This window comes from Chlorocebus sabaeus, chromosome 9, assembly GCF_047675955.1.
Source record: "Chlorocebus sabaeus isolate Y175 chromosome 9, mChlSab1.0.hap1, whole genome shotgun sequence".
NCBI lineage: Eukaryota > Metazoa > Chordata > Mammalia > Primates > Cercopithecidae > Chlorocebus > Chlorocebus sabaeus.
Window position 1 is genome coordinate 6,219,979 of NC_132912.1, and position 13,759 is coordinate 6,233,737.

At 45.6% G+C, this 13,759-nt stretch overlaps 1 protein-coding gene across 1 annotated transcript in view; it reads right to left on the reverse strand.

The window, feature by feature from the left end:
• The window catches only part of IL2RA (interleukin 2 receptor subunit alpha), a 50,926-nt gene extending 40,170 nt beyond the window's left edge, over positions 1-10,756 (reverse strand). The window contains exon 1 of the mRNA XM_008002194.3: positions 10,461-10,756. Coding sequence (XP_008000385.3) covers positions 10,461-10,524 — 64 coding nt within the window. The 5' untranslated portion in view covers positions 10,525-10,756. The remainder of the gene's footprint in view (positions 1-10,460) is intronic.
• Between the last annotated feature and the right edge of the window lie 3,003 nt (positions 10,757-13,759).

A 13,759-nucleotide genomic window follows, 5' to 3' on the forward strand; every position in this document is an offset into this window, starting at 1 on the left:
CCTCCAACCTTTTTTTTTTTTTTGCAATTGTTTGTTTTGCTTTCCATTTAAAATAAGGAGTTTTCTCCTTTACAGAAGTTCTTTTTGTTCTAAATCAGGCTTTAAGCAGAGGTGCCACCACAAGGACAGGAAGCAGAGACCACACCGGTACTCAGCTGGGTTGCAGGCTTTGCCTGGTTTCATCGTCGGGGAAGCCACCAGGCCTGCCCCCAGCCAGCGAGATGTCACGCATGCAGCTGGGTGTCATCCCCAAAACTCCCGGGAAACTCTCAGGGCGCCGGGGCAGGAAGAGGCTGACGTCAACTTAAATGCCGGGGACTTCAAACGAAACTTTTAGAAATGATTCCTTTGCCCTTTACTTGGTAACATAATAAACTGATCTTTCTCTGAAAAGATGGGCCAATTTGCTTCAAGGGGCTCATTTCATGAGGAGAAAATACACACACATATATATTTCTTTTCTTTTTCTTTTTTTTTTTGAGACGGAGTTTCGCTCTGTCACCCAGGCTGGAAGGCAGTGGCTCCATCTCGGCTCACTGCAACCTCTGCCTCCAGGTTCAAAGGATGCTCCTGTCTCAGCCTCCAAAGTAGCTGGGATTACAGGCATGCAGCACTACAGCTGGCTAACTTTTGTATTTTTAGTAGAGACAGGGTTTCACCATGTTGGCCAGGCTGGTCTTGAACTCCTGACCTCAGGTGATCCACCAGCCTCAGCCTCCCAAAGTGCTGGGATTACAGACGTGAGCCATCATGCCCAGCTATATATATATATATATATATATATAATTTTTTAAAGAAACATTGCTGCTTTGCTACAAAGTATATAATAGTGTAAACGGGACTAATACGATTCCTTCCTTCCTCCCTTCCTTGGAGGGGTCACATACTTTTAAGATTGGGGAACGGTTCACATGCATGTGCGTGGGGCAGTTGGTCAGAGCTGTCTATGAGAAAGGTGCTTCTAGAATACTTGGGCAATGTGAGGTGGCAAACAGGTTGTTATTAAAGGAATTGAAATACTCTCACTTGAAATGTTCCCATTTTCTCTGTAAAGGAATTTCCTGAGCAAAGGAAAACTCCACATCCTCTGTCTACCTAAAGTTCAAAATTAGTGGCGTTTGGTTTTGATAATTTTAGTAGTTGATGACAAAACAGTGCTCTCTGCTGTCCTCTCTGTCACATCGAACATGATGTGAATGAGGCAGTCCCTGATGTGAGCTGTGCTGGGTTTTGCAGGAGTAATGAACATCGATCTGCACGTTCCATCGACTCCTTTGAACTTGATCTCAGCACTTAGCCTGGGTCATAATTGTCTGTGCAGAGGTCAAGGACGGGCTCTTATTCAAATCTGTGTCTCAAACCTGTGCCTGACACACAGCAGTTCCTCAGTGAACACTTGCTGAATTAATGAATGAACAAAGGAATGAGCAAACCAGTAGCCAGCAGTCCTGCCACACAAGAGGTTGTTTCCGATCGCCCTGATTCTCCCTCTTCCTCCTGTACCCGCAACCCATCTGCTGCCCCTACTGCTGTAGCAACAACTTCTCTCTGAAAATCTTCACAAGGGAGAAAACGCGCCCCTCTCATGCCTCAGAGGCACACACCTATCCTTGCCTTTGTTTTTTTATTGCTGAGAGTACAGAAAGCAGAAGCTTCTGAAGGAGGTATCTATTTTGGTCCCAAACAGAAAAGAGTGGGTGATTCTGTGGGCAGAGGTGGCAATTCCTGAATGTGGTGTGGTGACTCACGCCCGGAGGTGCTCAGAATTTCCTCTGTTTTGTGGCTGCTGGGGCAGGTGCGACAGTGCCGCTTTCTCCAAAGATGCCCCAAGCTGCTCTGGGGGTAGAAGGAGGGCTGCAGGGAACATCAGGACCCAGAGAACCCAGACCCCAAGGACCAGATGGGCCTTAAGCCATCCTGCAGGAGGCCGGCTGCTGCAGCAGGTTGAGGAGCGCCACACAGCTCTGTGGGCACCGCCTCACTGAATGTACCTGGGGCTGAAGGAGCAGTGGGCATTATTCATAGCGTATTACTTCACCTTTGTAAAACCAAAAAGAACTTCCCTGCTCACATGGCACCTTCGTCTTTGACCTTTAGCAGCAGTTTAGACAGGAGGAAAAAGGCAGGCTCTGGAATGAGACCGCCTGTTTCCAGTCCTAGCCCCTTCCTTGTTGGGCTACATCGGGCAACCCATTTAACCACTGTAAGCCTCAGTTCGCCAGGCATAAAATAAAACGGAGATGATCATATGACCTACTTTATTTTGGGAATTAACTGAAGTAATACTGTGTCTGAACGTAATACCTGAAAGATAGCATTTAGGCAATGGGTATTCACTGTCGTGGTTCTAGCTAGTGTTCAAATGTTTTCTGGAACAAAGCTTGAAGCAAATAAGCCCAAAAAGAAACATAGCTCTTAGTCTCAGAGTTGGTGCATGGCCGGCCTGAACTAGCCATCTGTTTCCCGGTCTACAGCTTTGCTCACTTTGTTACCAAAGGAAATCAGGGCCTGTTGGAGATTGTCCTATTTTCCACACTCTTTAGAATAAAGAAACCAATGGCTTCAATACAACTTCCTTATTTAAAATTAATTATCATTTTGAAAAATAGAGGTGGGGTCTCACTATGTTGCCCAGGCTGGTCTCGAACTCCTGGGCTCAAGGGATCCTCCCCTCTTGGCACCTCAAAGTGCTGGGATTACAGGAATGAGCCCCTGCGCCCGGCTGCAGCTTCCTTTTTGTTCTTTTAAAACATTGCTCTTTCTTCTGCTTTTGGGAAAAACGGACTCAATTGCTGCTAGTCCAATTGCATCAGCTTGTTCTTGCACTGCATACAGTGTGGGAGGGAAAAGCCTGGGAAAAGGGGGGGACATGGGCTAGCCAGCTCGTCCGGCCACACCTTCTACCACGGGGCAGGCCCCTCCACTGGCACAGGATGTGAATACTCCTGATCCGTATCTTGCCCCTTCCTTCCTCCCGTTCCTCTTCTGCCCAGCACAGTGACCTTCCGGTCAACTCCACCCATGCCACCCACACTTTGTTGCCTTGGAGTTTCCCGCCACCTGAACCCCTCCTGTAAGCAGGATCTGGTTGCAGGGCTGCAGGCAGAGCTGCTGGTCAAAAACCCCTGGGGAACTGGTTAGGTGTGAGAGTGGGAGAACGGGCTATCAGGACAAAACCCCTGGGACTCCAGCCTTGTGGTGTGCACGTGGCTCAGGCTGGGTCAGGGAAAAAATGTGGAGGTAGGGAAACAAGGCTCAGGAACTCTTTGGCTGCCGTCCAGGGTCATGTGGTGCTGGCAATAAGTGATCAGTGACCCATTGCACCAAGGACATCTACTGGGGACCAATGACACCTGTAGACACTGCAGGGTTGAAGTTGGGTGACAAGCACTCACATGCCGTCTGTCTGACCGAAAGTATTCATTTTTGTCCGAGAATCTGAGACTCCTTTTGCTTGGCACACACACCCAAAACTGCATGTATGCTGAAATATGGCTCATTATGTAGTTGTCCTGGCAAACGCCTCATCTCTCTAATTGGTCAGCTCACTACTGATGGAACACGGTCCGTGTATATGACTCCAGCAACATCACTAGAAAATACCATCCTCCAGCCCTCTCCTGATATTCAGAACCACCATTCAGAGCCAGGAGGTCCCAGGGCCACCTTCTCTGACAATTTTTTTTCTAGTTCTCCAGGTAGCATGTCACTCTCCCTATTCTGATCATTTATGACATTCTTTGCAATATTTGATCTTTCCCAGATTAGTTTTCCCTTTTTCTAATTTTTTTTTTAAGAGACAGAGTCTCACTATGTTGCCCAGACTGGTTTTGAACTCCTGGGCTCACGTGATCCTCCTGCCTTGGTCTCCCAAAGTGCGGGGATTACAGGTGTGAGCTATCATGCTCAGCCTATTTTCTCGTTTCACTCGCAAGTTCTGTGTGGGTAGAAGCAATGCCTATTTCTTCTCTGACATGATAGCCTTGTTACTCAAAACGGGGTTACTCAAAATGCACCAACAACATAGGCCCCCTGTGAAATCTGTTTATACCAGAATCTTAGGCGCTAACCCCTAACCTCCCGAGTCAGAATTTGCTCCATGACAAGATCCCTGAATGATTTCTGAATACAATAAAAGTTGAGAGGTACTGCTTGAGCACACCTGTTCCTAGTGAATCAGACCAACCATGAAAATCATTATTCCATCTCTCTAATTTGGTGAGTTTCAATCCTAAGTGCAATTTGGAAGTATTCAAGGAACTGAGGAGAAGGTATTGTGATGTTCAGTTCTGTTCCCCAGAGAGTCCACTTAACTCATCTTAATTAGTCTCAGACATCACTTTTTAAAGCATCCTGGATGCACACTAACCTACAGCTGGCGTTTTGAACAATTACTTTCCACACATTTCCCAATGGGAACTGTGTTTCTTTTTGACAGAAGCAAACCCCAGAGTCGCCTTGAGATCAGTCAAAAACCGGAGTAATCTTAGAGTGGAAAATACCTAAAATTTCTAGAGATAATTATATTATTGTTTTCCCCTAAATGAGTGAGTTACTTGAGAATATGGTGGGGGATTCAGTGGGGGCTGTCGGCAAACACTGTTGGCTGACTTCAGGATGGGAGCCGCTCAGCAGAGGTTTTGTCTCCCGTGTTAAACTGCGAGCACAAGAGGACAAGAGCTGGAACTTTCTTCATCTCTGTAATCCTTATGCATGAATGGATGGATGAAGGAATACCACTGAGAATTCATGTATAGATTGCAGATGTGCAGGGAATATTGAACTGAAATTTAAGAGGGCTGGATTCAAGTTCAGCTTCTATGTGAACTCTTTCAGTGAAGAAGGTCTTATCATTTTTAGAAGTAATCAACTGAATTAAGATTCTCTTTTCCGCTGGGCATAGTGGCTCATGCCTATAATCCCAGCACTTCGGGAGGCCCATGCAGGTGGATGACTTGAGGTTCAGAGTTCAAGACCAACCTATGTAACATAGCAAAAACCCCATCTCTACTAAAATTACAAAAAATGAGCCAGGCATGGTGGTGTACACCTGTAATCCCAGCTACTCAAGAGACAGAGGCAGGAGAATCGCTTGAACCCAGGAGGTGAAGGTTGCAGTGAGCTGAGGTTGCACCACTGCACTCTAGCCTGGGTGACAGAGTGAGACTGTCCAAATAAAAAAAGATTTCCTTTTCTCTTCTCTCAGGGAACAGCCTGGAATAGACGAGAGAGACGGGTTCCAACTCATGTAAAACTTCTCCAATGGGAGACAAGGACATTGTTTGAGGGGAAAATTCCTACACAAGCAAACAAACAGCAGAGGATACTGCCCCCCCCCCACCCCGCCCCATCCAGGGTAGGAGCACAGTGGATCACCTGCTGCCCTGTGTCTTGTGGCCTCTGTCCCTGGAATCTCACTGATGGAAATGTACCAGTCCCTCAGAACTCCTTTTCCATGTCACCCTCATGAAGCCTTCTCTGATAGCCCCACGCTCAGTAGATCTTACCACATATGACTTGTGTTACTATGATTATATACATGCCTTTCTCCTCACCAGCTTACGACTCTCTTAAGGATCAGGACTATGTCTTGCTCATTTTTACATTTCCTATAGTATTGAAAGGGGGCATAAAAGGTATTGGATAGATTTTGAGAATTGAGTGAGTGGAGTTTTTGCCTTGACACCTGCAGCTGCAGCAATTACAAAAGCAATGGGTCATGCTGGCTGCCAGGCAGTACTTCTTTAGAGCTGGAAATAACCCACAAGGAGACATCAGGCTTTGGTGCATTGACACACTACAGTCGCTCAACCCTGACCCTGCCAGTATGTCTTCATTTGGGAAACTTTTTCATCCCAAAGTTCCCCAGCTTGAAAATGCCTTTTAAGCAGAGCTTATTTTGTTTCCTTTCTGGAATTCTTGACATAGAGTGAAGGAACTGGAAGGGAGTTTCAAGATCCCTGGGTGACCTCCTCATTTTACAGAGAGAAATCTGTCAAAAACTCACACCCTCCCGGTGTCCTCTCCTCAGTGCTTTGGCCCACTTTCTGATTCCTGCAAAGTTTATCTTCCTGCTAATTCTATTCCCTGTGACCTCAGGCAACATGCCTCATTTCCTGAGGGAATTCTCTTGTTATCTGTAAAGTTTCTGCTCATCCTTGGGCAAGAAGAGGAGCAGGGAAGGAGCAGGAACAGCCACCACATTGAGGGACTGCCTGCCTTGATGGTGCCCATCGCTAGCAGAGGAATGACTCCAAAATAAAAGATCACAAAGAGTACTGGGCGTGGTGGCTCATGCCTGTAATCCCAGCACTTTGGGAGGCCGAGGGGGGCAGATCATCTGAGGTCAGGAGTTCAAGACCAGCCTGGCCAACTTGGTCAAACCCCGTCTCTACTAAAAATACAAAAATGAGCCAGGCGTGGTGGCACATGCTTGTAATCCCAGCTACTTGGGGAGGCTGAGGCAGGAGGATCGCTTGAACCCAGGGGGCAGAGGTTGCAGCGAGCCAATATCTCGCCACTGTACTCCAGCCTGGGCGACAGAGTGAGACCCTGTCTCAAAAAGAAAAAAAAAAAATCACAAAGAAGTAATCAGAATACCCAAGCCTTTAGGCAAAAACCAGTCTAGGAATACTTCTCTATCAGGGGAGTGGGATGGAGGAGCTATAGAGCCCACCAACCATTCTATATTAGCACCTCTAACTGACGCATTTGTGAAACTCATCCTTTTGGTGCAGAATTGCGAAGTCAATTTTTTTCTTTTTCAATTCTCACATCTAAAATGAAGCATACGCACAGGTGATTTATCAAACTGTCTGTTTAAGGCATGCTGTTTTAAGGGAAGCAGCAACTGTCTCATGAAACGCTCCCAATGTTTAGGAAAAGCCCTTCCAGCCTCAAGGCATGTCTTGAAGATGAATGAAGAAGTAACAGTAGCAATAATACTTTGGGATCTCAAGAAGTTGAAAGATTAAATGTGAAGGGTTAAACATTTTGTGTTTGACTGACAAAGGTGAAGATGGGAAATTCCATTGTGGGCAGTTGTCTTTACAAGAAGGGATAATTACACAAACACATGATCTCAATGGGTTTCCGCACTGTTTTTTTAAAGAATTATTTTTGAGTCTAGAGGATAAAGATTTGATCACAGAATTCCTAGAATGAAAGAAAGATGATCAAGGGACACATAAGCTCTCAGAATTTCCACAGTTCTGAGAAAGGTGCCTTCAATAACGTGCCATATTGGTAATACCAGGAGAATTTTCTTTCTGACCACATCCCAGGGCCCAGTAATATAGAGACTAAAAACACTCAAGTTGACTAATATGTCCTCATAAACCCTTGCCATGTTAAATGGTGGCTTTGGAAATTTTCAGAATGAAAATCTGCCCTTATGAATCAGCTAGAAATTGCATCTGTTGACAGTCTGATTTCATTAGAGAACTCTCACCCTGAGGAATAAAAAGTCTGATTTGTTTCAAGACTGGGTTCCTCTTGGAGGAAAAAGGTCTGTGATGAGATGGTTTCTTACCCTGGAGTGATGCCTGAGAACTCCTGTTGATTCCAGAAACTCGACCCATGTCATTGTCTTTGGCCACTGGGTCCTCGTTTGCCTCGTGATTGGACAATTTTAAGAGCCTCATGACCTGTCTGTGTGCACCTGATCTCTCTCCACTCTATGCCAACCTCATCTCCATAAAGCTCTGACCTTGTCTGCAATAAACAGAAACAGAACAATCCAGGGAGACCAGGTTCAAACCCTGGCCCTGTCACTGCCTGTGCGAGTCTGAGTTTTGGGTTCTTCTTCATCTACGGGTTCATGACATCCATACTGCAAAGTGGCTAGGAAGATTACAATAAGACACACATCTGGCACATAGAAGTTACTTTCTAAATGGTAGTTTTAAATTTTCTTGTAGTTCTTTATCGCCTACTAAGTGAAGTTAAGAAGTTATAAGTAGGAGAATTCTCTTTCTGACCACATCCCAGGGTCCAGTAATATAGAGACTAAAAATGCCTAATGCCTTAGATGATTCATTCTACCTCGTCCTAACTTTCCAGTTTGAATTTCCCATATCCCCACCCTCCCTGTCCAGGGTAGGAGCACAGTGGACCACCTGCTGCTCCCTAAGGCGCTCCTGTGTTTTGGCTTATAGGGGCCTCTCTCCCTGGAATCTCATTGATGGAAATTTACTGGTCCCTTGGGGCTCCCTTTACATGTCACCCTCATGAAGCCTTCTCTGATAGCCCCACGCTCTGTAGATCTTACCACACTCTGACTCGTATTACTGTATTTATATCTATGCTTTTCTCCTCCTCACCTGGTTATAAATTGCTTAAGTGTCAGGGCGATGTCTTGCTCATTTTGGTATTTCCTATAGTGTTGAGAGGCAGATGGTGTATGGATAGATGTTGAGAATGGCGCGAAAGAGTTCCTTATGGGACTCTACTTCCTCTGCTCCCACCAAGACCACTCAGACCCTTGGATAAGTCACCAATGGCTAGAAATAACACGAGTTTACTTGAAATGTGTCTTCCAGAGGCAGAGCATGATTAATTGTCAAGATTTTGCTGTTCTTGGCTTGGGCTGAGTTAGCAAAGACCCTGTGGACATAGAAATCACATTGAAAACCTTCCTAAAAGTATACCCTTTTTATAAGAATGACACAATGGACTCTGAGGACTCAGGGGAAAGGGTGGGAGGTGGGTGAGGGATAAGAGACTATGCACTAGGTACAGCATACGTGCTTCGGTGGTGGGTGCACCAAAATCTCACAAATCACCACTAAAAAACGTATTCATGTAACCAAACACCACCTGTCCTCCAAAAACCTACTGAAATAAAAAATATAGGCCAGGCATGGTGGCTCACACCTGTAATCCCAGCACTTTGGGAGGCTGTGGCCGGTGGACCACAAGGTCAGGAGTTTGAGACCAGCCTGACCAACATGGTGAAACCCCATCTCTACTAAAAATACAAAAATTAGCTGGTCATGTTTGCACATGCCTGTAATCCCAGCTACTCGGGAGGCTGAGGCAGGAGAATTGCTTGAGCCCATGAGGCAGAGGTTGCAGTGAGCTGAGATCGCGCCACTGCACTCCAGCCTGGGCGACACAGCGAGATTCCGTCTTAAAAAATAAAAATAAAATGAAAAATATATAATAAGTAAATAAAATGTCCTCTTTAAAGACATTCCTACATCTGGGCCAGCACACAGCCCAGCATGACTTGGCCACTTCCCCTAAACAAGCAAGCAGACTCCTTAAATGCATCATCATGTTTCATTTCTTAATAAATTATTTCTGCAGCCAGTTGGCATTCTACTTGTTGTCATTGTAGACTTTCAAAAGAAACTATAAACTTTCTTATCTGTCTTCCTGAGTAAGCAAAGGGAAGACATTATTAGAAAATTCACACTCAATTAGGAAGAGTGGTTTGAGGTAGAAGTTGGTGGTTTTTTATTTCTTTTAAAAAAAAAGTCTTGGCCAGGCACGGTGGTTCATGCCTGTAATACCAGCACTATGGGAGGCCAAGGTGAGTGGATCTCTTGAGCCCAGGAGTTCAAGACCAGCTTGGGCAACATGGCAAAATCCCATCTCTACAAAAAAATAAATTAACCAGGTGTGGTAACTTGTGCCTATAGTCCCAGCTACTCAGGAGGCTGAGGTGGGAGGATCGCTAAGCCTGGGAGGCGAAGGTTGCAGTAAGCCAATATCGTGCCACTGCACTCCAGTCTGGCTGACAGAGACAGTGTCAAAAAAAAAATTTGAGAAAATCCATCTGAAAGAAGGAATGAAATTTAAAATTTGCATATATAAACACATATACACATACCTATCATGTATATACATAGTATTATGAGAAGTAGAAATGTTCTAAAAGTGAGTATGCATATTTTTAAAAATTTCTGTAAAGTTGCACTTGTAAGGAAATTCCTAGGTATTATTTCCTGAGGCAGTAAAAGCAATGAATACAACCTTGAAGCTAAACTTTTCTGAGACCTTAAATTATCCCAGTGTTTGATATATGAGTACTGATGTCTCCAGCAAACTAACCTGAACTTAAAGAGCTTCCTGATAGCTTCTTAGCTGGGGGGTGGGAGTGCAGAGAAGAAAGGAAATTCATTGAAGAATAAAAGATAATTTCTTGAGGAACCTGCTCATCAGGGCCCTGTTAACATCCAAGTATCCCAAATATCATGCCACACCATTCTTCCCAGAATTAATCGTCAAGGACTGAGAAGGACAGGAGAACCTAATGCTATTTCACGCTCTCTTGATGGACGAAGGAACACTGAGGCATAAACTGGGGTCCCCGTGGGTCACGGGCAAGAGGTGGAACCCAAGATTCAACTCCCTTCTTGGAACCATCTACCTGGGGACTCCCTCTGGCTCTGTGGCTGGGGAGAGGGAGGTCCATTAGCCTTCCTGGAATTCCGGGGGCACCCACAGGCCCTTACCTGCCTGGCAGCCAGGCACCGTGATGAACGTGAGCAGTCCCCACATGAGCAGGTACGGATCCATCTTCCTGGCCCTTGGGACTTGCCGGGACAGTGAAGAGGTCTTTCTCTGCAGAAGGCCCAGTTGCCGTCAGCCTCTTTTTGGCATCGCGCTGGAGGATGTGGGATGGGAAGATTGGTCCGCCTGGACTGTCACCCTTGTGGGCCCATCCAGTCTCTATCGGAGTCAGGAGTTGCTCTCTTTAAGTATTGGGCTGGTGTGTTCAGCCAGGAAACTGCCTAGCACTCTCTTCTCTCATCTCAAACATAGGAAGTGTTTTTTTTTTTTTTTTTTTTTGATGACAATATAGTTTGCGGTAATTTTTCAAACCAGGTTTTTTTTTTTCAAGTTCAATTGCTGGAGGTGTGGGCTGGGGTTGATGAGAAGGATTGAACTTCATTTATGAATCCTTTCTTCAGCTACACCCATAAAAGGAGAGGGAGATTCCCCTGCCGTTGAAGGCAGGGTGAGCAAGCACTTCTTGGCAGTGGTCTCACCCAGCACTTCGTAAGCTGAGTCTTCCCCCAGGGCTGTACCGTCCTGAGGAGTCAGCAGGGACCACCGGGATGAAGGAGCAAAGTCCTGCCAAGATTCTGGTCAGGCAGCCTCCAATATTCAAATAACGGAGACGGATGCAGCCAACTGATGGGTCCAGAGAATTCATAAATAATTCCCCAAGACTTACAACCTGTACTAGCCATCATGATTTCACCAGGGTTCCCTGGGCTTCGGAAAGTGCATTGTCATTTTATAAGGTGTTTTGCTTCCAGATTTGTCTTTCTCTTAGAGGATCATGCAAAAAGTGGGCTTTGGTTTTAAACTTTGGAATTTTTTGTAAAATTCAGTCTTGCTTATTTATTGATCATAGCTCCCTTCTGATTATTGTGAAACGGTTGACTGTGTTTTGCTCCCTGGAAATTTGTCTAAGACTTAAAGCCATTGCATAGTTAGAGCAAAATACAATTTTTTAAATACTAGAAAGCAAGCAAAGATAGTAACAAAAAGAAAACCATCCGGGCAAGCAAAGGAATTCATGGTCCCAAAATGCATCATGTCGGCTGGGCCCGGTGGCTCATGCCTGTAATCCCAGCACTTTGGGAGACTGAGGTGGGTGGATCACCTGAGGTCAGAAGTTCGAGACCAGCCTGGATGACATGGTGAAACCACTGTCTCTACTAAAAAAAAAAAATACAAAAATACAAAAATTAGCCAGGTGCAGTGGCATATGCCTGTAATTCTAGCACTTTGGGAATGATCTGCCTGCCGAGGCAGGCAGATCACCTGAGGTCGGGAGTTTGAGACCAGTCTGGCCAACATGGTGAAGCCCTGTTTCTATTAAAAATACAAAAATTAGGCGGGCGTGGTGGCGGGCGCCTGTAATCCCAGCTACTTGGGAGGCTGAGACAAAAGAATTGCTGGAACCCAGGAGGTGGAGGCTGCAATGAGCTGAAATCGCGCCACTGCACTCCAGCCTGGGTGACAGAGTGAGACTTCTGTCTCAAAAAATTTATCCAAATGTGACAAGATTCTCTTAAATTCCACAGCAGGTATAACTTCCTCTCTAGGAACGCTTCTCACTGTGCCGGCGACTGCTTCAGTAGAAATTCCTAGTATTCCCACCAAAGTCAAGCTCCTTTCTTCTTGGGCGGGGCGTGGAACTAGAATGAACTTCCTGCCTCTCCTGGAAAATAGCTTATGCTTTAAGTAGTTAATGGATTGTGATTATAAAATATTTAAATTTATGCTAATGTCTTTGTTGTTGTTGCTGCTGTTGTTGGAGCGCAATGGCGTGATCTCAGCTCACTGCAACCTCTGCCTGCCGGGTTCAAGCGATTCTCCTGCCTCAGCCTCCTGGGTAGCTGGGATTACAGGCACTCGCCACCACACCCGGCTAGTTTTTGTATTTTTCGTAGAGATGAGGTTTCAGCATGTTGGTCAGGCTGGTCTCAAACTCCTGACCTTAGGTGATTCACCCACCTCGGCCTCCCAAAGTGCCGGGATTACAGGCATGAGCCACCATGCCTGGCAATGACAAGATTTTTTAAAGGCCACATCACAAAGCCCCCACAATTTTTGTGATAAATAAGAGGCCCAAGTCTTGGTTCTGAGATGGACCATGGTGAAACAAGTCATTGAACTGGCTCTTCTGGCTCACCTTGCAGATGAACGCTCTGTCGTCGTTTGCTGACACTGAGGTCTCCAGTTGATGCTGCATGGCACGATGCAGTGACGTGAGAGGAAGTGGGGGGGGGAGTGCAAAAGCAGACCCATTTTGTCATGAATTGCCCAAGATCTCATACTGGAGCTATGGCAAAGCTTCTGCCCTTAATGAGTTTACAGGTGAAATGGAAAGACACTTGAGGGTCTCTTCCTCCAGGAGGCCTTTTCCACTCCTTTCTACTCCATCATAACACCTGCCGTGCCGCATTGCAATTCACTATTTATATCTCTTTCTTTCTTCTGGTTGCTGTTAATCTTGTTTGGGATTAAAAACTCTTTTTTTAAAATGTAAGTTCTAGGATACATGTGCAGAACGTGCAGGTTTGTTATATAGGTACACGTGTGCCATGGTGGTCTGGTGCAGCTACTCACCTGTCCTCTAAAGTTCCCTCCCCTCACACTCCACTCCCACCCTGCAGCAGGCCCTGGTGTGTGTTGTTCCCCTCCCTGTGTCCATGTGTTCTCATTGTTCAACTCCCACTTATGAGTGAGAACATGCAGCGTTTGGTTTTCTGTTCCTATGTTAGTTTGCTGAGGATAATGGCTTCCAGCTTCATCGATGTCCCTGCCAAGGACATGATCTCATTCCTTTTTATGGCTGCCTAGTATTCCATGGTGTATATGTACCACATTTTCTTTATCTAGTCTCATTGATGGGCATTTCAGTTGGTTCCATTTTGCTATTGTAAATAGTGCCGCAATAAACAGGGTGCGTGTGACTTTATAGTAGAATGATTTCTATTCCTTTGGATATATACCCACTGATGGGATTGCTGGGTCAAATGGTATTTCTGATTCTAGATGCTTGAGGAATTGCTGTACTGTCTTCCACAATGGTAAAAACTCTTCTCTTAATTTGATAGAATCTTTGGTTTCTCTCCTTGGAAAAAATGCACATCCGCACATACTCTGGATAAATCCGTAGGAAGTTTCAGGAGCATGATGGGTACTTCATTTTGTTTTGCTCTGTTTTGTTCGAGACAGGGTTTCTGGGGTGCAGTGTTGCCCTCTCGACTCACTGCAGCCTCTACCTCCTTCA